The sequence below is a fragment of the Xenopus laevis genome, chromosome 5S, assembly GCF_017654675.1.
Source record: "Xenopus laevis strain J_2021 chromosome 5S, Xenopus_laevis_v10.1, whole genome shotgun sequence".
Classification (NCBI taxonomy): domain Eukaryota; kingdom Metazoa; phylum Chordata; class Amphibia; order Anura; family Pipidae; genus Xenopus; species Xenopus laevis.
This window is the reverse complement of record NC_054380.1, coordinates 26,220,731-26,245,250: the sequence shown is the minus strand read 5'-3', so window position 1 is coordinate 26,245,250 and position 24,520 is coordinate 26,220,731. Positions and strand designations below refer to the sequence as shown.

The 24,520-nt window shown below is 42.0% G+C and overlaps 1 protein-coding gene across 2 annotated transcripts; it reads right to left on the bottom strand.

The window, feature by feature from the left end:
* Positions 1-1,704: 1,704 nt before the first annotated feature.
* bmp2.S (bone morphogenetic protein 2 S homeolog) lies at positions 1,705-14,598 on the bottom strand. Of its 2 annotated transcripts, NM_001085884.1 has the most exon segments (4): positions 2,121-3,259; positions 3,261-4,050; positions 11,306-11,664; positions 14,111-14,445. In NM_001085884.1, coding segments are annotated over 3 exon segments (1,146 nt in total). In that variant the 5' UTR covers positions 11,658-11,664; positions 14,111-14,445; the 3' UTR covers positions 2,121-3,255.
* Positions 14,599-24,520: the final 9,922 nt, after the last annotated feature.

The window sequence follows — 24,520 nt, the reverse complement described above, 5'->3', positions numbered from 1 at the left end:
GAAATTGGCAAACGTCAGTTTAAGGGCTCTTACAGACGAGCGTTTTTACCTGCGCTCCCCTGCGCTCCGTTTTTCTGCTTTCAGCCACAGGGGAGCGCAGGAATAGACGCATTACATTTTTTCCAGTGGGGCTATACTCAGACAGGCGCGTGTAGGCGCCGAACGCAGGTTGAGACGCAACATGCTGCATTTTTCCTGCATTCGGCGCCTAGGTAAAAACGCTCGTCTGTAAGAGCCCTTAAGGTCTTAATATAAGAGCGACTTCTCAGAGGACTAATGACCATTTCAGTGTTCAAACAGAATACTAAAAAGTCAGTTAGTAAACACTAAACAGAGACCTTTTATACATATGATTTCTAGCACATTCCTTCTTACTACAGCAAGTACAAAAATACTTCTTGCTACATGAGTAGAGATCATGGGGTCACACATACCTGTGCGTTATAGAACAAGAGCTTGATTCCTAAGCCATAGGAGATGGATGGGTTTTTTTATGAATTAGACTACCATGGTAGTGGATCAGGTCTCAGCAGGAATGCATGCAAAAATAGATCAGGCAAGGACTCATCAACTTCTACATGAGGTTTTCAATAGATCAGATCATGCTGAGGCATAGCGCAGAACAAACTGTTAGCTCAGCCAGATTTGGGCCAAAACTTTTGAGGCCATATTAATCACAGATGTGCTCACTTGATTAACATCTCCCTAATTGATCTACCTCTGTCTGGCCACCTTTAGTTGACTGGAACAAGAAATCACCTTGAGTGAGTAATAACGGAATACAAACAATTCAGTAAATGTAGGAATCTGTACAATGACTCCATTGAACACAAATTATGATGCAAACAGCAGAATCCAGGAGGTTTAAATTTAAAAACTAAAGAGAGTCCAAGATGGGCACCAGTTAATTAAAAAAAAAAAAAACAAGACCATCTCATCATAGGGAATCGAGATGACTGAATGTGGCATAATTAAATGTATTTATGCTTAAATTAAGGATGAGTATTAACCTATTCCAAATGGCACACTGTTTATATAATTGATATAATCTATTTTTGCAGGAAATGCAAAGAATTTGGCCTTTATAAAGTACTGCGTTCAATGAATGCATATTCTCCTGCTTTAACGAAGAGTTATCTCTAAAGGCCCACTTGGGACAATGTCTCAGAAGTCAGTTATCCTACCAGTAAGTGAGTGTGGGAAGACCCAGAAGAAGATAAAAACAAAGTGCTCAACACAGGTCATGTCCTAAACCAGGCACTGCTATTTACAGGGTCACCATAATTATTAAAGGAACATGGAGAAAGATCTACAACAGCTTCCAGTTGTTGGTCTACAAGCTTGTTTATACGTATTGATTGCTATACACTTTTTTTCTTGGTTGTTCATTTGTTTAACAGGAGGGTCATGGTGCACACCTCTTGGAGCCTCAGGATGGCCAGGTGGTTATTTTTGAATCTTGCTCAAAGAGATCAACATTTTGGAAATATTGCCAGGTGGCCCACCTCAGTTGAGGAAACCAGGATCACTTGTTAGGCAACTTGAGTCATTTACGGAAACTATTGCAAAAATATGAATTTAACATGAGCTTCCTCATGGAAATAAGGAACTTTCCATACCATCACAGATTATTTACCATTTCAGAAATAATCAAGTTACTCTTCAATATCCCCCTTCTTATATATCAATCTGTCTGAAAACAGGTTTGAGTCACAGTCGTTTATTTTGAAAGACAGTTAGGTCTAATACACGGTCAGGGCAAAGGGAGTACATAGTGCTCATTAAAACACAGACTCATCCTCCTCATTGTCATGGGATAAAGCTCATATTAAAATTTTACTGTTCACCTTTAAGTTTCTACTGAGCTGATCATCTAGTGACACACAGTTCAGACTACAGTCCAAACATCCTCATCGTACTGTACAGAGCGTGATCCAAGTGTTGGAAGCCAGTCAATTGACGCTATAAAATACTACCTCCATGCTAAATTTAAACAAGGCCATGATCTAAAAATTTTCTTGACATTTTAGTTTCTGAATAGTAGAGCTGCATTATGTGTGTTGTTTTCTGCCAGGCACACAATACTGAGGAGGTAACAAAAACTCCATACACAATATAGCTTACATTAACAGTACTGGAAGTCTGTACTTCTTCATTTATTGGTGAAATCTTGACATTTTGAACTTTTTTTTTTTTTTTTTTTTAAACTGTTCCTTTAACACAAAATTTATGAGGCAATAAAAAAAAAAAGAAAAAAAAAAAGTGGTGACTGTGGTGAAAACTCAAGAAGAAATTATAACACAAGTAGCTAGTAGATGAAAGTTCAGTAGAAAAACAAAACAAAAAAAAAAAAAAAGATTAGAAAAAATAGCAGAAGAAAACAAACGCAAATTTTTTTAGGGCTTAAGATATTTTAAATAAATTAAATATTTTTAAGAGATATCCGAGCTATTGTTGTGTGTGATATTTGAATTTGTCCAATTTAAGAACATTTTATTTTTATACCATGCCACTTTGCAATGTTCTTCCCACCCAGCCAAGCTTTATTTTTTGTAAATTCTTCAGGAAAAAAAAAATTCTACTGGCCCAAAGCAATTCGCAAAAAAAGAAGAAAATTATTTGAAAATGGCAGTAGTTGTATTCGACAGTTACGTGTATGAATTCCAATTCTGAATTTACAAAGCAATGCACACTGGACTTCCTACATTTTAAAAAATGCATGTTAATGGCACAATATGAAGGATATAAAAATGAACCAACACATTATCATTTTTATAACAACTGACCTTAAAATTAGCTTTGTAGAAAATATAACACTTGCCATATAACCAGCTGTGTATAACTTAAAAAAAGAAAACCAATGAATCTGCTTTCAGTAACATTTTTACAAACCCTATATTTTCTCTGTTGATTACATATAAATACAAAACAGCTATTTTTTCCCTAAAAAAGTGGTTATAATGGTAAATAAATACAAAATAGGAATCTGACCATTATACTTCATGTGCTGGGTACAAACCCTTATAAAAATGTACAACTAAAAAAAGGAATATTTCTCTGATTAAAATATTTGCTTCCCAACCTCCGTGTAGACATAAATATATTTTCAAAATAATTGTTTCATCATTTTTCAAAGCATAAATATAGTCTCCAAAAGGAAATATTAAAGTGTCATCTTTCTTGTCTCTGGCTTGCGCGTAACTGCCTAACGGCATCCGCACCCCTCCACGACCATGTCTTGATAATTTTTTAATACTACTTTTTCATTCTCATCAAGATAGAGCATGGATATGGCACTGAGTTCTGTGGGGACGCAGCAAGCTTTGGGGATGTTTGTGTTGACAGAGTTCACCAAAGTTTGTACGATTGCATGGTTTGTAGAGTTTAAATGGTCTGCCAGTGGAAAAGGACATTCCCCGTGGCAGTAAAAGGCATGATACCCAGGTGGGGCAACAATCCAGTCATTCCAACCAACGTCGCTGAAATCTACGTACAACGGATGCCTCCTGCAGCTCGATTTAAGGCGTTTACGTTGTTTGTGCCTAGCTTGGCGCTTTTGTCTTTTGTGAAGAGCATGTCCTTTACCATCATGGCTAAAAGTTACCAACAATGGCCGTATCTGAGGCCAGTTATCTTTATCCGGGGTTAAAGACCTACTAATCCTCACATGCTTCTTAGGCACATTTTTGTCATTGTCCAAGTGAGTCACTTCAACAACAAACCCATGGTTAGGCTGTTTATGTGCAATCCACCGCGCAATTGCCGGCGTTACATCAAAACTTTCCCATTTGCTTTCATTATGATGTACCAGTCTGGTGTCCAATAGTCTCACAACAGGGCCCCGGGAGGCAGCCGCCGCTGGCTTGACAATGTCGTAAATATTAATCCGATGCAATTTGCTGCTGTCACTTTCAAAGGGCTCTTGGACCTGCTCTCGAAAAATCCGCAGCTCGGCAGAAGTGACCAGCTCCTCATTTGGAATTGAAGAAAGGTTGAAGAAGAATCGTTGGATTGTTTTCTCACGAGACTCAGGAATTTCTTCCATGGATTCTATTTTCAAAAGGAAGAGAAGCATAACAATGAGAATTGTGAAGGAATAAGTATTTTATTTTAAAAGTATCTAATATTCACTTCCACTGCAACCAGTTTCAACTAGTGGAAAGGAGTTGACCACACAGATTAAGTTGGCCATACACCTTAATATCTGCTAGTTGGCAAGGCTGCAGAATGATTAAACCTCTGCCCAATCAGACCACCCATGTTCTGGGTCCAACCAAGCTGATCATACCTGGAACAGTGATGGTGCTGCTGCTTCTATCAGCAGTAAAGCTGTCCACACATGCAGCAACCAGATTCAATGGGATCATTTCAGACTGACTGTAAGCCTATTGTTGTAGGTGCTGTATTAAGCACTAACAACTGGTACTGTATGGGATTATTTTAAATGCTGGATCTGGTGCCTACCTATAAAATACAGGTCAATAGTATAATAGCACAAATATTTTTCATCATAATGCATTATATATTTAATCTCATTTAATCGAGCGGTAAATTACAATTTTCTAATTTTTGTGAATTCGAAATGTGAGATTTATCACACCACGATCGCGGAAACAGTTCTAATTCGAATATTTGCCACCTAAAACCTGTTGAGGTCTTTTACAAGTCAATGGCAGAGGTCCGTTGAACCATTTGAATGTGTTAATTGCCTTCCTGACATTCAAGTTTTTTTTTTTGGGAGGAAAACTCGATTTGAATTCACATACATTCGAAATTCAACCTTAGATAAATCTTCCCCTTAGTGTAAAATGAAAAAAAAAAAAAAAAAAAAATGTTCTGCTCTGAAGTAGCCTCTACCCAATCAGAAGATAAAAAGATGTTCTCAATTAATTTACTACTGCATCTGATAAATGGAAATATGAAATAGTGATGTACATTCACTTCTTAATATCACTGGCCCTTTGCACAATGGTTACTACTAAATAAACCCAACCAGTTTTCCCTAGTTTCTTTAAGGTTCATGTTACAGACTCTACTTGCAGTTCTAGCCCTGTTCAACATGCCATTGTTGCCAGACTCATCTGTGGAAGAAACGCCATCCAACTACACAATACATTTCTAGATGTGACAACACAATGTGAGGGATGCAGTATATCATAATTTTAGATAGTGACCCACTGTGAATCATGTAAGATGCCGTGACCTCTCAATTTCCCATTGATGGGCTTTTTGATAAACATTATGGTTTCCCTGTAACCACACCAGGTATAGGAGACAAATGATTTACAGTTGCAAAACTGTTGTTTTCCCCATATTTAGGCTTCTACTGTTCACATTTCAGGAATCCCAGAGATGTGTAATATTTTTGTTTAAATGAATAGCCTCTTTAACACCAAAACACAACCAGAAATTGCTATTTATTGTGGTTCTCCCTCTCTTTTATGTTTTTCTAAACGTGGGAGACGTAAAAACACCCAGGCAATATGTTAGAAAGCACCACATTACAGATTTCCTAAAAGCTGGGAGAAACAGCAATGAAAACAGCCTAAGGAAGTGGGGGAATTAGTGGTGCCGGTGGCAGCAGACATTACAGGACATCCTGTGGGCTCCTTGCAACAGAGAAGTCTGCAGAATGTTTGCACTTTCACCCCCTCTGGTTTGTTCAGTTATTTGTTTATTTGAAATCTGCAGATAAAGGAGGTTGGGGGGCCCACCGGGGTATTTCTTATTCTATACTCAGGAGACTGGTTTAAAAAATATCCCCATTAATTCCCTAAAGGCTCTTCCACGATGGCTGCAGAAGTTAACATGACTAGGAGTAAGAATAAATGTGCTAGGACTATTTGCCATGTTCTCTTGGCCAATCCAGCACATTTCTTTCTCTTTAGAAACACATGATTGGTAGCCCACATTCTAGATTTCCACGAGGTTCTACCAAAATGTAGCAACTTGAAATTATAAATTTGCTACAGCTCTTCGTTGCAACATTTCAGATGCATATGATGCCAGCGTGGGCAAGCCCAACATGATATTGTCCATCAGATTTTTTATTAGGGAGTAGCAGTCTAGTCTTGCTTTACCAATGAAATTATTCCCCTCCTTGGGAGCTCAACACAAAAATTCACAAACTCCAGATCAGCAAATTTCATAGGTGTTACTAGGATGAATTTATAATTAGGAACTAGTTATGTTACGCCAACTGAGCAACATCAAAATACCAGGTAGAAACACTGAGGACTCCTCTTCATGGGTCAAAACCCCAATGGGTGATGGAAACGTTCATCAACACATCGCGGCGTGTTTGCAGATTCCACAAAGGACACACAGATGGCACAAAGTTTTCTAAAAAGATTACAGAATTTGACTTAAAGGAAAAACTATACCCCCATCTTTAAAAATATGTTGCATAAAACAGCTCATATGTAAAACCCTGCTTCATATACATAAACCATTTTCAAACTTTTTAGTAGTATGTGCCATTGGGTAATCCTAAATAGAAAATTGCCATTTTAAATAATAAGGGCCGCTCCCTAGAATTCATGGTGCACACAAACAAGCTAAACATGTTAGGTCACATGAGCCAATTAAATGCTCCCACACTTCTTTCATTTACAGTTAGAGCTCCACTATTTCTGCATAGGGGATTTCTGGGGGACAGACAGAGCATCACGAAATGGGGGTTCAAGACAAGATATGTAAAAGGGTAGTATTTACTTGTACTACCTGTACCAGTTTGGGAAGATTCGTTAATATGCCACTTAAGTTGATATAAACGGTTGCTTAAGTATTCATTTTGGGGGTATAGTTTCTTTTTAATAGCTTTTTGGCACTTGCAGTACTGCCAACCCCTTCTCCTTGGGGCTGGTGGCTATTTGCGGGACTCTATGGTAGTCTTGCTGAAAATAATTGCAGTTCTGCTAGTGACCTTCCAAGTTATGAAAAGTTTGCTTCACAAAAGCAGAAGAAAAGGCAACATAACTTACTGCAACTTAAGCATCATGAAAGGAAATTTTATTGGCACTGCAGTAAAGTGTAATTAGGGGCACATTTAAGAAGTTTAACAATCACAATAGGAGGCCTTGTGGCTATGAGTTAACTGCTTACAGCGCTGTACAGTTGGGTTCTTAGTTATAGAAGGGTGCATCCATCAAACATACAAATACAGAGTGATACGGCAAGTAAAGAGGGCCCTGCTCATTAGAGCTTGCAATCTGAAAGCATAACAGAAATTTATGAGAAATGCCAGCTATATGTAATCATGAATCAGGCTTCAGCAAAGGGATGCAAGGCAGGAGATCAGAATCATATAGGACCTCTGCCATTATAACATCACCTTGAGCAATGCATAAACAATATCCAAAAGATGAGAAACCTTTGTCTGTGTGTAGACTTACATATTAGGAGGCGTTTATTATGCAAGGGAGGTTTAACTATGAAACAGATCGGTTTACATAACGTTTCCCCCTCTCACAAATGGCCTGAAGAACCAAGGAAGTGGGATCCAGCGTCTTTATTGGGTTCATGTTGAACACAAACAGCTGTATACACAGGATCCGGTGTATATATGTAGCAAACACAGTCATTGCACATTTAATATCTCCATGTCTTTAGGACTTATCATATATATGCTCCATTACCCATTCTGGCTCAACAGTGTTCTTCCATGTCCTACCCTACCCTCAGTTATGAACCTTGCAAAATAAAAGTGCAGGACCCAAAATATCTGCAGCCTTTTTTACTGATGCCCCCTAAAGATGCTGTATTAGGACTGGGGCTCTTTGGCCTATATATGCATTGGAAACTTAAAGGGATTATGTCATGATTTTTATGGTGTAGTTTTTATTTCTAAATGACACTGTTTACACTGCAAATAATTCACTCTACCATGTAAAATGTCATTCCTGAACCAGCAAGTGTATTTTTTTTTAATTTATAATATTGGTGTGTAGGCAGCGATCTCAGGTTATTTTGCCTGGTCATGTGCTTTTAAAAAGAGCCAGCACTTTAGGATGGAGGTGCTTTCTGGCAGGCTGTTGTTTCTCCTACTCAAGGTAACTGAACGTGTCTCAGTGGGACTTGGCTTTTTACTATTAAAGGGCATGTAAGGGCAATAAAACCTACCTTCTTTAATGAAAAAGAAACCTATCTCCAATATACTTTAATTAAAAAATGTTTACCATTTCTATAAGAAACCTGTATGCAGTGAAATTCCCAGTTCATTCACTGCTGTGGATAGGAATTGTCAGATGGTCCCTAACTGCTGAGCAGGGAAACAATCATACTTATGAACAGCAGAGGGATCCCCCACCTTACTTCACAGCCATGCAAAACTCAAGCAGCTTTGTTTAAGACGATCCCTAAGCAGCCCAGACCACACTGAGCATGTGCACAGTCTTACAAAGATGTTTAACAAAGTTACAAGATGGTGACCCCCCCTGTAGCCAACTTCGAAAGCATAAATCATTTGTTTGATTAGGCTTGTGGTGCAGTAAGTTCATGTTTATATTTAGTATACAAAATACAGCATTCCTAGCCTTATTCTATTTTAGACTTTACATGCCCTTTAAGGGCTGTTCTTAGATCTACCAGGCAGCTGTTATCTTGTGTTAGGGAGCGGCTATCTGGTTAACTTCCCATTGTTCTTTTGTTAGGCTGCTGGGGTGGAAAGGAAGGGGGGTGATATCACTTCAACTTTCAGTGCAGCAGTAAAGAGTGACTGAAGTTTATCAGAGCCAAAGTCACATGACTGGGGGCAGCTGGGAAACTGACAATATGTCTAGCCCCATGTCAGATTCCAAAATTAAATATAAAAAAATCTATATGCTCTTTTGAGAAACAGATTTCAGTGCAGGATTCTGCTGGAACAGCACTATTAACTGATGCATTTTGAAAAAACGGGACAGTATCCCTTTAAGAATCCTGTGCTAAAGAGCATGCAATCTACAGTTTGTATAAAGAGAAATTATGTAACTCAAGGCAACAATAACTCTGGCTTCCCCCATAGCTTTATATAGGAATTCCTATCCACACATTACATACGCATATACACACAGAAGCAAACTGCTACCTTGACAAATGTCCCAGGCAATCATCAAAACGCTAATTACATAAACTCTGCAAAGTAAAAGGTCTATTATATCAATCACTAGTAGATTTCCAAAATAAATGCATGTTCTTGTTTTGCCAAATGGTCAGCCGGAGAGGTTGGTTTGTCCAAAAGTCATAGCACCATATTCATGATCATATGGACACTAGAAGGCGCAGTTTCATTGGAAACAATTCTTACATGCAATGGAACTTGTATCATTTATTATTACCTTTATGCAGATAAATACAAGTCTCCTTGTAGAAGGAGCCAAGTCCATGTGTTTTTCATTTGCAGAAAAAGTGAAAGGAAACCACTTATAAACAGGGAATATTTTCCCTTTAAAAAAAGGACTTGAATGTGCCAAAATCTTCTGTACACACACGCGAAGGGAGTGGGCCCTTGGCTGGGAAAGAAAACAGAGCTGGACCTCTGTCAAAGCCTTGACTAAGTATTCCTTGATATTGTTGCTCTTGCTGATTACAGAGCCTCCATGGCTTTATCAATGGACCTCTGTTCGCACACAACGTTGAAAGGCTTTTCTTTGCACGGGAAACACCTCACATGTCAGGGCATAGGAAGGGTTTTTGGGGATCTCAAACAATAAATCACGAAGGCAATAAAATAATTAGACTGTTTGGAAAGCCGTAAATAAGTGGAAACACACAGGCAGTGTTCTCATCCAGAGAGCCCTAGTGGTGTGTTGCTTTTAGTCCCTGAGAGATTAAGAGTGGGCTTTGCACCTAATAAAACGTGTCTGTATGAAAAGCATTCCCCCTGCATCTCTCCCTCTCCATAATAATCATTTCATCTGTTTCTCACAAGGCGCACATGAGCCAAGCGGACAGCTGCTGTAAATCCGTTATCAGCCTGTTTTGGGGAGATTTGTCTTCTATCCCTCCGCCAGAGCATCCAAGATCTCACCGAAAGACAAGAAAGTCATTGTGAAAAACAATACAATTACTCGCCCCGCTGATCTCTCACGGGGATTAGATAAGGATTAGACATTTCTACAAACAACCTCAGATCCACTGTAAATTAGGGGATTTAGCATTAAAAAATGAAATCTATCTGTGGGAGATTCGGCTTGAAAAAGCTAACAAGGACCCTGGGAGCAGACACCCTTCGGAATTAAGAAAAATCAGAAGAGGCGAGAGGTCCATAATCAGCTTTGAAGAAAGTGCCCAAGATCGGGTCATGGAACAGACATGAAAAAGCAATTAGGAATTGGTCTGAGCAGAATTAATCCCCAGCAAAGTACTTTACAAGGTTGAACAGTCAGCACAATGGGAAACAGACAAGCAAGAAAAGGTCACCAAGAAGCAGAGGTAAAGGTGGTAAAGAGAAGGTATAGAACATGCTGCTGGCTTGTACCCAAATAATATCCATGTTGGAAGTACTCTTATGATCCATATAAAAAGACGGCCATTTGAAGCCACTCCATTCCTTCTACCCTTGACCGGACATCTGTCCACCTTCTGCTGTCCAACTTGCATCCATATATGTGCGACCCTGAGTGTTAGAGGCACTGTGTGCCTTTTCTCGCTTTAGCCCTTCCACCATCACCCAAAACCATATGCCAGCACCCATCCAAGCATATGTAGAATACAAGATTATGTACCCTTATCCTAAAACATGAGCTGATTAGTCCCCCTGACTTCTGAAAATTCTCTGCCTGGTCATGGAAGTCACAGTAACTTCTCTAACCCATACAATAAACAAAAACCATCAACACATCCTTATAATACCCAAAAACCATGAATATCTTGTAAATTATATCCTAAACAGCAACTAGTGGTGTCACCAGTTATAAACGGCGAGTAGTGATGTCATTATTGTCACATGACTCACTAAAACTTGTGTATTATAATAAATAAAGTACCCCTTGTTGGAAAATATGAGGATATACCTCAGAGTTCCATGATCTGTATATGGTCATGGAACTCCTCGATGACTTATAATAGCCTTATATTTTACAATAGGGGGTACTTTATTCACGGAGATTCGCGTTGTCACAACTTACTGAAACTTCCAAAGAAAATAGAAGTCGCCTGAAAGTTCGAAGACTTGAGCGGAACCCTCACGGGGCAAAATGCCCAACATATTCAACAGCAGAGAAAATGTTATAGAGAATGTACGGAGCCAATGTAAATGGCAAGACTTGATCACTGGGTCACAATTTGCATAGAGCGAGTACATGTCCCATTGGCCATTTCTTACCTTCATGGTGGAAACTCCTCACTGTATTTGCTCGGCTGGCTGCCCGCTCCATCTGGAAGTCCATGGCAGAAGTGCCTTCATCAGCAGCCAACTGAGCCAAGTGCAGGTGGTACAAGTCCAGCATGTAGGGTGGGATCACAACATTTTTGCCAGGCGTCGGACGCCTCTTCAAGCCAAACATACTGAGCAGCCGGAGCTCGAACTGGTTGAGGACCCTCTGGGACTGCTGGGGAGACGAGCGACCCGATTCCGTATACTTGCGCTTGCCTTCCTCGGGTATCAGTCCAGTGCAGCCACTCAGCAAGACCTGGTAAAACAGCAGCAGGAGCAGAGAGTGGATCCCAGCGACCATTGTCAACCTGCACAGTGGGAAGATAAACAGAGTTATAGAACAATAAGCAGAAGTACAATGGAGAATACATAGGGACATAGGTAAAATAAATCAACAAACCACATGCTTGCTTTCTTCAGTCTTGCTGTATCAACAAACAGAACGTAACTGCTGATTGGTTGCTAGGATAAGGACAGGGAATGACTTTATAACCACATTAAGAGGTACACAGAAGATAAAACTGGGGGATCATTCAGTTTTAGGCTATGGGATATTTGGACCTCTGTTACACAGGATGGTGATCAGACCAACTGCTCCTCACCGAGGGTTCTTCCTAATAATAGTGGGTTGAATTGGCACCAGCAATTTTTTGGGTACAGGGGGTCCTGTGAATTTTGGAAATTATTTCAATGGGAAGTGATTTGTGGGGCAAGTAGTGGGGGTACTAACCATAATCATTAACCAGTGAGTGCAAAGTCTCTTTGTAGAACAACCTTGTGTGTTTCCCATCACTGCAATAACAAGCAGTTCCTTGTGCCTCCTGCATTATAGACATGAACCCAGTGTTGGTCTATGGCACATGCCACACAGACAATAGTAGCGGCACATAGGGCTCCTACACGGGCATTTAAGGCAACCATTTCTTGATTATGAGGGGGGGGGTGTGATTTGTGCTAGAGGGGAGGGTTTTATCAGGCTTGCATGATAGCAAATTAGTTCATAGAGAAAAAGTGCTGGGCTTCATCACACCCCAGACATAGCACCAAAACTTCTGGATGAAATTTGTACAGTGCACCCTGCCTAAGTCGAGCTGATGAACTAACAATATTAAACAGTTCCATAAAGCAGCGTCACTAGTGAGCGGCAGAGGTGCAACAATGCACAAGTCACTTCTCAACATGCAAGTTCTGCATTGCACCAAGGATCACAATTGTTTTGGGCTGACATGTTTGGGAAACTGTGGATTCCGATTCAGAGCCAAACTCACATCGCACAGAGCTCGAGCCATTCAGCTTGCCTGGGGCAGTTCAATGTTAGTTTGATCTTCATACATAGAATACAGGGACCAGCACATACCGTCAAACAAGAAGACGAAGGAGGCGGGGAGAGTGGGGCAAAAAGAGGAAGAGGAAGGAGGAGGGGGCAGCGGGGCAAGAAGAGGAAGGAGGAGGGGGCAGCGGGGCAAGAAGAGGAAGGAGCAGCGGGGCAAGAAGAGGAAGGAGCAGCGGGGCAAGAAGAGGAAGGAGCAGCGGGGCAAGAAGAGGAAGGAGCAGCGGGGCAAGAAGAGGAAGGAGGAGGGGGCAGCGGGGCAAGAAGAGGAAGGAGGAGGGGGCAGCGGGGCAAGAAGAGGAAGGAGGAGGGGGCAGCGGGGCAAGAAGAGGAAGGAGGAGGGGGCAGCGGGGCAAGAAGAGGAAGGAGGAGGGGGCAGCGGGGCAAGAAGAGGAAGGAGGAGGGGGCAGCGGGGCAAGAAGAGGAAGGAGGAGGGGGCAGCGGGGCAAGAAGAGGAAGGAGGAGGGGGCAGCGGGGCAAGAAGAGGAAGGAGGAGGGGGCAGCGGGGCAAGAAGAGGAAGGAGGAGGGGGCAGTGGGGCAAGAAGAGGAAGGAGAAGGGGGCAGCGGGGCAAGAAGAGGAAGGAGAAGGGGGCAGCGGGGCAAGAAGAGGAAGGAGAAGGGGCAGTGGGGCAAGAAGAGGAAGGAGAAGGGGCAGTGGGGCAAGAAGAGGAAGGAGAAGGGGCAGTGGGGCAAGAAGAGGAAGAAGGAGGGGGAAGGAGGAGGGTGCAGCGGGGCAAGAAGAGGAAGGAGGACGGGGCAGTCCCATTACACAAGAGTGTTGCCCAAGCTGCAGTCCTTCAGTTGTTAAAGTGCAACTCCCACCAAAGTAGAAAGACATTAGAAGGGCACTGGGAGGTACAAAGTGTGTGTCCCTGGGCACCAGCCCAACACTAATTCCTGATTATATATAATGATGCCCCCCTGGCAGAAAGCCCCTCTCTGATCATCTCTCCATTCATATGAAGCCAAACAGCACCTGCACCTTGTTGCACCAACACCCTGGCACCCAGTGCCCTTCAGCACAAGCTACAAGTTCAGTCCCCCAGTGCCCCCTAGTTATTGGGGAAAGAAGCCTAAATGAGGGGCAGGTGGATCGGAGTGAGTGGGGCAGCGGGTGATGTGAATGCGCGATGGGGGGGGATACTGGCAACAAAGTAGCACATGAGTCGCAGGAGCCGTTGCGGTGAGCGGGGGACGCACGGGGCAGGTGTGGGGGTCGCGGCGCACGAGGAGCCCCAGTCACTGCCCCAACAGCAAATCCGAGCGCAGGTGGAGAAGAAGCAGAAGTTGAGGGAAGAGAAGCGCAATGACTGCACTACAGTCGCAGGGAACTTCCCCAGGAGATGCCCAACTGCAGCTTATTGAGCATCCAGGTGTCTATGGGAGGAGACAGGGGAGCGACTGTGTCGCAGGGAGTCGGTACCTGTGCGCCGCCGACTTTGTGTCTCGATGATGGTTTTCTGCTGTCCGTGTGTTTTTCCCACATCACTCGAGTCTTTTTACTCCACGCGTCTCCTTCCCAGGGCGAGTCTGTGCGTCTGCTCGCAGCCCAGTCCTTCGCTTTCTGCTCATAGTCGCTGCGACTGATCGCCGTGTCCGTCAGCAACGAGCCGCTCTCCTGGGATGTCAGTGCGAGGTCCCGTGCGGACGTGAAGGCGCGGACATTAGCGCAGGAGAATTGTCTCTGGATCCGGAGCGCAAGAGGCAGGTCAGGCAGCAGCTGATCCACGGCCGGTGCGCTGGTTCCTCGCTCTCTCGCTCTCTCGCTCTCTCTCCACTTCTCGTGCGTCCCCTATGCTTTTTCTTTCTGTCCTGATGTCATCAGGATCTCTGCCAATCAGGAGCCACCGCACACACAGCCAGCAGCGGCGCTCATTGCCCTGGCCAATCAGGCCCCTCCTCCGCCTCCGTCTCGCTGTTAGATATAGATTGGATGCGCCACCTGCTGGACACCGCTCCTACTGCAGCCGAGCGCGTCTGCTTCTTCCTCCCCAGGGATATAAATGCGCGGACAGAGCCGCAGTCTCACAGGCTCCAGTCATTGGGGGACAACACGTAACGATACAGCCGCAACGGGGCAGCGGTTTGCGCAACGCACCGGCTCATTTCTCAGCTCTGGGCAAGTGTGGCCAGTAACCCATAGCAACCAGTCACTCGCTTTTCTAAGCCAGTTACAGGTGGAAGAATTTAATGCAGCAAGTTGATCGGCATGGGTTACTGCCCTCTGATACATTTGCCCAGTGCTGAGAAATGAGCCCCAATTAGGGTTGCCACCTTTTCTGGAAAAAAATACCGGCCTTCCAATTTATATTTTTTCCCCTAATTTTTACCAGCCAGGCCTGTAAAATACCAGCCAGGCGGAAATCCTCGCCCCAATGTACTTTACCTGTAAACCCCCCCCCCCCCAGGTGTCTGCAGAAAAAACCCACTGTGCCAACCCAGTCCTCACTGACAACTCAGCCCTAAGTGGAGTAACTGCAGTGCGCCTGGCCTCCCTGCAAAAAAATCTTCAGAGGGTCCCAGTGCACTCCGATCCCCATCCTCCAGCCGTCTTCCTGCCTCTGCCCACTTCCCATCCGAACTCCTCTCAATCCCCACCCAGATAAAGACAGGGCAATACAGACAGGGCAATAAGGAAAGGGCAATAAGGACAGGGCAATAAGGACAGGGCAATAAGGAAAGGGCAATAAAGACAGGGCAATAAAGACAGGGCAATAAGGACAGGGCAATACGGACAGGGCAATAAAGACAGGGCAATAAGGACAGGGCAATAAAGACAGGGCAATAAGGACAGGACAATAAGGACAGGGCAAGAAAGACGGCAATAAGGACAGGGCAATACAGACAGGGCAATACAGACAAGGTAATAAAGACAGGGCAATACGGACAGGGCAATAAAGACAGGGCAATAAGGACAGGGCAATAAAGACAGGGCAATAAGGACAGGGCAATAAAGACAGGGCAATAAGGACAGGACAATAAGGACAGGGCAAGAAAGACGGCAATAAGGACAGGGCAATATGGACAGGGCAATAAGGACAGGACAATAAGGACAGGGCAAGAAAGACTTCAATAAGGACAGGGCAATAAAGACAGGGTAATAAGGACAGGGCAATAAAGAAAGCGCAAAAAGGACAGGGCAATAAAGACAGGGCAATAAGGACAGGGCAATAAAGACAGGGCAATAAGGAAAGGGCAATAAGGACAGGGTAATAAAGACAGGGCAATAAGGACAGGGCAATACGGACAGGGCAATAAAGACAGGGCAATAAGGACAGGGCAATAAAGACAGTGTAATACGGACAGGGTAATAAAGACAGGGCAATAAGGACAGGGCAATAAAGACAGGGCAATAAGGGCAGGACAATAGGGACAGGGCAAGAAAGATGGCAATAAGGACAGGGCAATATGGACAGGGCAATAAGGACAGGACAATAAGGACAGGGCAAGAAAGACAGCAATAAGGACAGGGCAATAAAGAAAGCGAAAAAAGGACAAGGCAATAAGGAAAGTGCAATAAGGACAGGGCAATACAGACAGGGCAATAAGGAAAGGGCAATAAGGACAGGGCAATAAGGAAGGGCAATAAGGACAGGGTAATAAAGACAGGGCAATAAGGACAGGGCAATAAAGACAGGGCAATAAGGACAGGGCAATAAAGACAGGGTAATAAGGACAGGGTAATAAGGACAGGGTTCAGTTGTGCCCCTGACACTGTTCCCTGCTCCACAGGGGACAGACAAGGAACAGAGCGCAGTTAACCCGGGACACACGTCATTGCTAAACTTGCACTTCAGGGTAAGAGAAGTTTCAGGGGCTCCGCGCTCCGCTTTCTATCGACGGATCGGGTCAAGGAGGGGCCACATCACTAGTGTAGTGAGCGCTACTGTGCTCACTGCACTAGCCGAACTGAATTTCCATTTTAAAAAACGGAAATTCTGCTCTTAAAGTTACCAGAGGTGTTTCTTGTTTTTTTGGGGCCAAATGTTATATTGGGTTTTAGGTCCTTACAGGTAACTGGCTGTTCTGTGCCGCCTGAGGCAAGATTCTCACCTTGCCTCATGGCCGGAGCGGCCCTGTTACCTGTAAGGACCTAAAACCCAATATAACATTTGGTCCAATAAAAAAATTGTAATAAACTTTCCAATCAGTCAAAACAGCCCCCTGGCATTTCAACTACAAAGAGACCTAAACATCCCCCCTCAAGCCCACTAAATAGTGACTTTCTATGGCATCTTACAGCAGCCCATCTGGCATTTGCCAGAACCCACAGATTGCCAGTCCGGGCCTGTTTCCAATACATATCAGTTGAACATGTTCAATAGTAGTCTTTTCCATTGGCAGTCTCTTGTTTAAATCAATGCATGGTTGTAAGGGTTATTTGGACCCTAGCAACCAGATGACTGAAATTGCAAAGTGGAGTGCTGCTGAATAAAAAGCTAAATAACTCAAAAAACACAAATGAAAAATGAAAACCAATTGCAAATCGTCTCAGAATATCACTCTCTACATCATACTAAAAGTTAATATAAAGGTGAACAACTCCTTTAATTAGAGACCCATAGGTTTCATTTCACACTTTTATCTTGTGCTTCTCCCCCCCATGCAGTTACAGTATGTTACCAGTAACCCCCATTTTTTTTAAATCCACCCACATCCACTCGTATCTCCCAACTAATTCCACTGGAATACTCAACAGGCACCTTCTAATGACAATTGTTATTTTCTATATTCAAACCTTGCCTTATCTATAGAGAACAAGTGCCAGGGTGCAAGTGCCAGGGAGCAAGTGCCAGGGAGCAAGTGCCAGAGCGCTATGTACTGCAAAATCCCACCCCTTTGTGCTCATTCAAGAGGCAATTGTGCAGTGCTGGCCAAGCCAGCCAAACATGTGGAATCAAAACAAAATTGCATTTTTGGAGGGGTTTGAATCTATGAATTTGGGAGGGGTGAAAGGAAACAGAAGCCCCCCAAATCTCCCTGTGTGCCATTATCCTCACCATAGCCTTCCTGGTTGCTTTTAAACACAAGAACCAATGTGCTCTTTCCCTTTAAACTGCAATTTCTGCTCCACTGGGATCCCGTCTGACTCTTCAAATGAGATAAAAATCTATTCTGCAGTAGTTTTCCTTAAAGGAACAGTAACACCAAAAAATTTAAGAGTTTTAAAGTTATGAAAATATCATGTACTGTTGGCCTGCACTGGTAAAACTGATCTGTTTGCTTCAGAAACACTACTATAGTTCATATAAACAAGCTGCTGGGGAGCAATGGCGGAAATTGAAAAACGGCTATATGGCACAGGATAACTAATGGATAGAAGATAACACCATTAGACAGACAGAGCTTATTTGCTATCTGATGTGTAATCTGCGCCTTGTCTCCTTTGAATGGCTGCCCCCATTGCTACACAGCAGCTTATTTATATAAACAATAGTAGTGTTTCTTAAGCAAACACACCAGTTTAACCAGTGCAGGGCAACACTGCATTATGTTTTCATTACTTTAAAACACTTTTATTTTTTGACGTTACTGTTCCTTTAAGAAACAGAGACCCAACTTTGCCAGGGATGATAATAATAATAGGTAGGTAGTAGCGCAGTGCTGCCCCGCATAACGTCTGGCCTTCTTTAGAGCCACTGTAAAGTCTTTCCCTGTGTGTGAAATCCGGTAAATATCTCTTGCTGAGCTAATGGCATGCTCTGCTGCTCGCAATAAAAACGCGGCATCATGGGAGATTCCAATAGAAATCACTGAAGTCATTTTCCAGCGGCTCCGGGCGCATGACGTTCGGCTACTGGGCGATACGATGTGACAAGGCTGGGATTCATATTTGGCATCCAATCTGGAAAAAAACGTAAGCTTCTTTCCAAATTTTCCCAGTGTAGCCAGTTCCCCAGATTTCATTATAGCAAATTTAATTAAACTTTCCTATCATTTACGTCCTTATGTTTTATTCAATGGACTGTATTATTGCTCCTGCAGGCTCCTGTCTCTTTATTTTATAGATTTGAAATATTCACCTTGTCTTTGCACAATGCTAAATGATCTACCATGTCTCTTCTCTCATCTGGGTCAGATCTCTGCACCTCCTTCCACCCCCCTCTCTACTCTTTCTAAAGAGAAAATTCAATAAAACTGAAAAACCGACTTCATCATTAATATTTTCTTACTTGTATCATTCTGAGTATTGGTTTTAGTTTCTGTAAAACAATCTGTAGCAACATTGTTGTACTCATCAATATATCATCATCATTATATCAATTAGGCAATATGCAAAAAGAACTCCTCTCCATTTATAGTAACTATAGCAACCACTGAGCAGGTTCCATTTACTGCTTTGTCTATTAAAGCAAACTCCTCCTTGGTCGCTGTGGGTCGATAAACCTGGTGGATTTAAGAGGGGTTGTCTTTGATCCTTCTTAGCGCAAAATATAAAGGTGTGGGACCCCATATCTAGAAAGCTCCAAATTATGTAAAGGCCGTCCCCATAGATTCTATTTTATCCAAATAATCAAAATTTTAAAAATGATTTCCCCTTTCTCTGTAATAATAAAACAGGAGCTTGTACTTGATCCCAACGAAGATATAATTAATCCTTATTGGAGGCAAAACCAGCCTATTGGCTTTATTTAATGTTAATATGATTTCTAGTGGAGTTAAGAGCCAAATTACAGAAATCTGTTATCTGGACAACCCCAGGTCCAGAGCATTCTGGATAACAGGTCCTATACCTGTCTTTACATCAGAATATTTGCCAAATGTATTGGGGCCAATGGCAGTTTCTTCTTGTGTTTTTCTCAAACCAAATGCATTGAAGTCAATAAGCATTCATTCATGCAGGGAGGAAGCAGGAAGCATTTCACATCAGGGGAGTTTAGTTCTCCTTTAAAGGGCACTTCTCTTAGTAAAAGTGAAACTAAAAGTAGAGGCTGCCCTCCAGTTGGGGGAAACAATACTATTTGTGCCAGATCCTTGTGGCCTTGGCCATGTCAGGACTCAATAATGACTCAATTGTGTTTCAAGCCCCCAAATAACAAGAAGGGTCCCAGCTCACATACATAGTGAAGATGTCAGAATACTCGCTCATTATGCACATATGTCTGGGGGAACATTTTTACTGTGACAAGTACCCTTTAAATCTGGACCATTGCTTAAAAATCTTGCCAGGCTTTTGAGCGTGTGGCTGTGAAGTCACTTTATAGAGTATACCGTAAAACATGTGTAGTGATTGGCCAGAAGCTTGGCTGCTGTCCCCGACCATCACTTGAAACAGTGAAACTACTCATTCAACAAAAACTAACAAGTTGACTCCCATCTATAGAACAATACCCATTTATGAGTTAAATTACTCTGTATTTATTGTTCAGGCAATTGATAGGGGGGAATGTTGGTATGATTGTGTCAGTACTGCAAAACCCAACACATGCTTTACCCTTTATTGCAATAGGTCAGTTTAGATTTAAATTGCACCAATATACAACCAACATCAATGAGTCAAATGTGTGTTTGCCTTATTCTAATGGAACATGTCTAATTGTGGATTGGGTGCTAAGGATGCATCCCTAATGGCATGTTAGCAAAGGAATCCCGAGGAGTTGATCTTACTGATTAGAGGGGCCCTGGGGTTTTGAGGCAAACCCAACACAGACTCCAAACCCATAGAAAAGCCAAATCAGAAAAGACAGGAGAATATACATATATTGGTTAAGGCGGGGGAGGGGGTCAGAGGTCAAACAGGAACAGTTGTAGCTCAGGATGAGGTCAGTTCAGGCAAAGTGTATCCCACTTCAACAGGAAGTAATTAAGGTTGGCGCAGGGTCAGTTGGGGCTGCAGACAGGAAGTAATCAAGGTCAGGTTAGCATTGGTCCAGACAGCAGGATGACAATAGTCAGGTCAGTGAGCGGTAGCAACACAGAGACAAAAAACATTTTCTTTGCTTACAGAACCTCAAAGACCTATAAATTCTCTCCAGATGAAAGAGGAACAGCAAAACCTGATGTATGGTATCACTGAGGTCGGCATGGCAGACGGTTGTCAGGATATCCTTCCCCAGTCTTGGATTTTTTTACTTTTGCAATAATAAACAAAAGGTACCAAGCTCAAGCGGTAGAAACTCACCATTGTATAGACAGTGATCCAGGTGCTCCAGCCCCAAACTCTTAGCTTGAAAAAAAGTAATACAAAGTATATCTTTAATTATACCATCAAAAAAAGCCTTAGTCATAGGCTCAATAACTAAATAGAACTATGACTAGTGCCATGTGGGCATGAAATGCATAAGGCTTTTTGCGATGGTAAAAATAAAGATTTACTTTATGTTATTTTTTTGAATAGCCTATTTTGTGGGTTTCCAGTGTGTGTAATACACAGTTTTCCCTATTTCACCCCATTACACTGTCTTAGCTCAGCTGTAGGATGGAAATCTTATCTTACTTTCTGAAGCATTATCAGATCTTTGACTTTGATGAAACACGGATTGAATTCCAATAAAGTAAAATGCACATGCAGCTTTCCTTCACCATGTAGGTCATAATAAACTCAAGAAAGGAAGTTTGTGCCACCCAATTACGACCTCTGTGTCATTTCTCAATGACATACCTTGCCAAGTCCAAGGATGGAGATATTGGCTTCACATTGGCTTCATGCTCAAGGCTGCAGGATTTGTCTTGGTTGGTGTCTCATTGTGTCAAGTTGGGGGATTAACATGGCTTTGCAAAGCCAGATTTGTTCATCTAGTATGAGGTTTGGTACAATTATCAAGGCCCAAGTGAATCAATGAAAATAGGCTGATAATTCAGGAAGTTTAGAAAAATAACTTCAATAATGCTAATTTACTTAATTTGATATTAAGTATTATTTTTTTGCAGCTAGGCTGTTGTATGAACAATCATATCTAATGTCAAATATTGTGAATTTGAAATGTATTAAGTGCAACGTTGAAAACTTGGGTATAAAAATGCAGTGTCTAAAAGCTGGCGAGTTTGTGTAGAAGTCAAATGCTATTTTTCAATTCAGGCTTTAGAGATTAATTCAAAATTTTGGAAAATTAATGGAGGGATGTGAGTTTGCTGTGTTTGCGTTTTAAACTTTTTCACCTGTAAATTTTTTAAATAAGGAGGCACACATTTGAGATTTGAGCATTTTTGAATAAGAAAAACTCTTAAATATGTTTTTTCGGCTTTCCTGGGTTCAGTGACATGAACATTCAACTTTGTCAGTGAGCTCGGAACAGCTGTTGAGAAGCTGAGCTTAGGGGTCGTCGCAAATGATCAAGCAGAAAATGAGGTTGGTCTGTAATATAAGCTGATACTACAGGGCTGATTAATACATTCTGATGGTATTTGCACTGGTTTCTGTGCTGCCATGTAGTAATTATCTGTATTAATCACTGATCAGCCTTATATTGTGACATTTCTATTCTATGGGGCCGATTCACTAACTTCGAGTGAAGGATTCGAAGGTAAAAAACTTCGAATTTCGAAGTTTTTTTTGGGCTAATTCCACCATCGAATGGGCTACTTCGACCTTCGACTACGACTACGACTTCGAATCGAAGGATTCGTAGTAAAAATCGTTCGACTATTCGACCATTCGATAGTCGAAGTACTGTCTCTTTAAAAAAAACTTCGACCCCCTAGTTCGCCATCTAAAAGCTACCGAAGTCAATGTTAGCCTATGGGGAAGGTCCCCATAGGCTTGCCTAACTTTTTTTGATCGAAGGATATTCCTTCGATCGTTGGATTAAAATCCTTCGAATCGTTCGATTCGAAGGATTTTATCGTTCGATCGAAGGAATTATCCTTCGATCGAACTATCTGTGCTAAATCCTTCGACTTCGATATTCGAAGTCGAAGGATTTTAATTCCTAGTCGAATATCGAGGGTTAATTAATCCTCGATATTCGACCCATAGTGAATCGGCCCCTATGTGTCCTGTATATTGTGAGTGGGTCCCTAAGCTCAGTAAGTGACAGCAGCACAGAGCATGTGCAGTGAATCAACAGAAAAGAAGATGGGGAGCTACTGGGGTATCTTTGGAGACACAGATCTTTACTGCTAAATTACTGTGGTTCCCTTGGGCTGGTACAAAAGTCCAAAACATAATGTTCAACATTTCTGTCCTACTTCTTTAGTTAGGCTTTAGTTCTCCTTTAAAGATAGAAAGATTTAAAAAGGGGTTTGAATGCTTTTTAACAAGTGAGGCTATACAGAGCTATGGAAGATAGCTTATAGTACAAGTTGATCCAAGGACTGGTCTGATTTCATTCCCCCTCTGAGGCAAATTGGAGAGGCTTCAAATGGGGTTTTTCGCCTTCCTCTGGATAAACTGGAAGTTAGGCAAGTTATATACAGACTTAAAAGGTTTAACTTGATGGACGTGTGTCTTTTTTCAACCCAACTTAATAATATCCTGGACAGAAAAGCCACTGCTTTTGTTTCCCTGGTATTTCTACAGCTCACACAAACTACTTTTGCATTTCACTTTGATGCACCTATAAAAATAACAGAAAAAATATATATTATTTACCGAGAGTTGGTGGGACAATTTTTTCCATGAATCATCCTTATTGGCCACTGTTTTCGCAAACAGAACGACCAAAGCTGTGGCAATTAAAAAAAAAAATTAAATGAACTTTGAACCACGAATACAATTTTTCTCCAAACGTGTAGTCATCATTTATTAAATATTAGCTTACATGACGAATAGTGGAAAAATAGCAGATGCTTTAAAAATAAGAGCGAGAGGCAAGTAAATCTTCACCGAAAATGGTTACTTCTGTTTCTGCATAGACTCTTACCTGAAAAAATCATTTTGCCCTATGGCAGTCAGTTGACATCATTCTATCAGAGAACTGGCCTTTTACTTTTGCACGGTGGGGAATATTTAGATACATTCCCACAAAATGTCTTAAATGGAAGCAACGGATCTTTGTGGCCTTATTTATATTAAGCAAAACATTTAAGATTTCAACCAAAAGAAAATGTAAGCAACAAAAATGGAAACCGTAAGAAACAGGACTTTTGGTAAAGCAACATGCCCATGGTTTGCCCAGATTATTTACTGGTGTTAATATCTGTTTCCTCCTCAAAAGTTAAATTTTTTAAGGCTGAATTATTAATTTTCTAATTTGACCCAGTTACACTAAATCAAGTTATTTCTGCAACTGTGGATTTTTATTGTCGATCTCTTGCATTAAAGGAGAAGGAAAAAGGCATCCAACATCTTAAAGGGATACTGTCATGGGAAAAAACATTTTTTTCAAAATGAATCGGTTAATAGTGCTGCTCCAGCAGAATTCTGCACTGAAATCCATTTCTCAAAAGAGCAAACAGATTTCTTTATATTCATTTTTGAAATCTGACATGGGGCTGGATATTTTGTCAATTTCCCAGCTGCCCCTGGTCATGTGACTTGTGCCTGCACTTTAGGAGAGAAATGCTTTCTGGCAGGTTGCTGTTTTTCCTTCTCAACAGTTTTTTTATATTCAATTTTGAAATCCGACATGGGGCTAGCCATATTGTCAATTTCCCAGCTGCCCCAAGTCATGTGACTTGTGCTCTGATAAACTTCAATCACACTTTACTGCTGTACTGCAAGTTGGAGTGATATCACCCCCTCCCTTTTCCCCCCCAGCAGCCAAACAAAAGAACAATGGGAAGGTAACCAGATAACAGCTCCCTAACACAAGATAACAGCTGCCTGGTAGATCTAAGAACAGCACTCAATAGTAAAAACCCATGTCCCACTGAGACACATTCAGTTACATTGAGAAGGAAAAACAGCAGCCTGCCAGAAAGCATTTCTCTCCTATAGTGCAGGCACAAGTCA

What these genes read in the sequence shown, in the direction of transcription:
- bmp2.S (XM_018264224.2), bottom strand. Translation starts at nt 11,657, where the DNA reads ATGGTCGCTGGGATCCACTCTCTGCTCCTGCTGCTGTTTTACCAGGTC. An exon ending in GAGGAGTTTCCACCATGAAG is followed by an intron (nt 4,051 to 11,305) that starts GTAAGAAATGGC and finishes TTTTGAAAATAG; the next exon opens with AATCCATGGAAGAAATTCCT.